Source organism: Penaeus vannamei, chromosome 34, assembly GCF_042767895.1.
Source record: "Penaeus vannamei isolate JL-2024 chromosome 34, ASM4276789v1, whole genome shotgun sequence".
In the NCBI taxonomy this organism is placed as follows: domain Eukaryota; kingdom Metazoa; phylum Arthropoda; class Malacostraca; order Decapoda; family Penaeidae; genus Penaeus; species Penaeus vannamei.
Window position 1 is genome coordinate 6,177,370 of NC_091582.1, and position 2,500 is coordinate 6,179,869.

Sequence of the window (2,500 nt, forward strand, 5' to 3'; positions counted from 1 at the left end):
TACAACATTCTCCATTTTGCAATTAGAATACCCTTATGTCAACTACTGCAATAATACTCTAAAATGTAAAATATTCCACATAAATTTTGTACATACTAAAAACTGTGTACATTGGATCTTAAACATGAATGATTAAATGAATGGCAATGTGCATTAATGTGCATTTCACAAGATTATCTCATTGTTGCTGGGTAAATGTACTAATGACTGTAGTTTTCTTTTGACATTTTTGACGACTCCGCAAGTGCTCATCTGCCAAGGAACTAATATTAGTACTTCATCTTACTTATTTTCTCTTTCCTTAGGTTTTTGGGATCTTTTTTTTCTATTGCTATTAATCACTTCCCACCGGGTGGCAAGTACATACATGCCATGGCTGTTGTGGACCATGCAATGGATGGGAAACTATTGATGTGCGCCAACAAGCTTGCATTAATGATCAATAGCCAGATTTTTAACCCGACACTAAAGGGTTAATATAAATACTCTTCTTTCCAATAGTGTCATTATGATTATTATGAGGTTATCAAAAATACTAAGAGAAAATAGATTTTCCCAAAAAATAAAGGAAAGGGATAAACTGTTGGTGATTAAGCACTTGTAGAACTATCTGCGTGTAAAGACAATAAAAATGGTGGAAATGGCATACATTTTTGCCTTGCTGCCATCCCTGGATATACTGTATATGGAAAACTGATCAAGAGAGAATTTGGGAAGAGAAAATGAAAAAGTAAAACTGAAGTAAATACTAAATATTCCTTGTATCATATAGGAACCTCTGATTATTCTTCAATAAATATTACCATTAAATACTGCAAGGTAGCAATAGCACTAACAGGGTGCAATTTTCAAACACCAGAATTTATAACAAAAAATAGATAATGAACAAATTATTAATTAAACAAATTATATTCGGTCAAGTTATTTTCATATATAAATATAAGACCGCATTTATTCATATCACAAAACGTGAAAGAAAAGAAATAAAAGACACACATGATTTGTGTATAAGAGGAGGAATGGATTGTGAAGACAGATCTTCAGAGAAAATACTTATTTTGATCATTACCTGTTATCAAAGTCGTGATGTGGGCCTCCATAGCCATCATGGGGAGGTGGAGGTCCTCCCATACCTGGAGGTGGCAGTCGCATATCCTGATCATTTCCTTGGGGTGGAGGTCCTCTTGGTGCTCCACCTAACTGACGCATATCAAAGTCACCCCCTGGAATATATATAAAGTACATTTGAGTGCTTAATGCACCACTGCATACAATAAAGGGGACTTCTTTATCTGCTAGATTTACAATAAATTCATTTAGTTGACTCAGCATATGAAAATCTATTGCAATAAAGTAAACAACAACTGAACAAACATATAACAATCTGTATGAAAAATCTAGAACTGCCCTAGCATCTAGCTTGTTGATAACATCAGGCAATGGGAGATACACTTATTGCCATGATGCCTTTTGTAGTTCTGACTAATTCCATGTTCTGCAGTCTTTGGGCAAGACGTCAAAATGGGTTGCTAACCATTCATGAATGTCATTTTGTGAATATCAAACATTTTGCTTAAGCAAGCTTTCACTCAAACTATATGATATTGAAATAAAACAATTTGCTGAGCAATATGAGTTAAAACTGATTCTTAATAACAGATGGTTAGTGGGGTCTTGAATGGGGATAGACATAATTGGGACTACAACAAAAATTTGTGAACTGCTGGGCAAACTTGCTTTAAGCTATATCACACATCTCTGCACATATAACTACATCAATTCACAGCTTACCTGGGAAAGGAGGTCCTCTTGATGGTGGAGGGCCAGGTGGGGGTCCTTGAAAGCCCCCTGGTCCTCCTGCCATGGGTGGGGGATATCGTGTGGGTAAGTTGTTTGGAGGGGGAGGGCCACTTGGGGGAGGGGGTCCTCCATTGAGTGTTGGTGGAGCAGAGGTTGGGGGAGGAACAGATGGTGGAGGAACAGTTCCAGCTGGCATCAAGGGCTCAACTGCTTCTCGTCCCCCATGGAGAATCTGCACAGCTGTCTTGGGGTCAAGGATTCTCATGACAACCTGAAACAAATCACAAGGATAAGCATCAATACAAATTAACAATAATATCATATAAGTTACACAAAATCATTCATCCATTGATGACGGGATGTCATCTACATACACACCATGTTCACTGTGATTTTAGTTTATCAATTTTGATTACACATACATGGTTCCTTAAGAGCTTAATCACCAATGAGTCATCTAACAAGATCTCACCTGTTTACCCTCTTTCTTGATTTTTGGAGATTTTATTTTTATTTCTTATTGTCATTAGTATTGAAAATAACATGTCTAAATGTTGTTAATAATAACAATAACAGTAATGATGTTAATACCATTCAGTAAATAAAATGGGGATATCAGGTGAGATCAGGTAGACCTACTAAATCACTCCTTGGTGCATGTATTTGTATGGCCATCCAAGAGTAAATTCACAAAAAGTAA

General features: G+C 36.4%; 1 protein-coding gene across 2 annotated transcripts in view; it reads right to left on the minus strand.

Moving 5' to 3' along the window:
• CstF64 (cleavage stimulation factor subunit 2 CstF64) overlaps positions 1 to 2,500 on the minus strand; it is a 26,421-nt gene that overhangs the window by 4,937 nt on the left and 18,984 nt on the right. For both annotated transcript variants that reach the window (XM_027358792.2, XM_027358867.2), the window contains exons 5-6: positions 1,792 to 2,071; positions 1,070 to 1,223 (exon numbers count right to left, since the gene is read on the minus strand). In XM_027358792.2, coding sequence (XP_027214593.1) covers positions 1,070 to 1,223; positions 1,792 to 2,071 — 434 coding nt within the window. The remainder of the gene's footprint in view (positions 1 to 1,069; positions 1,224 to 1,791; positions 2,072 to 2,500) is intronic.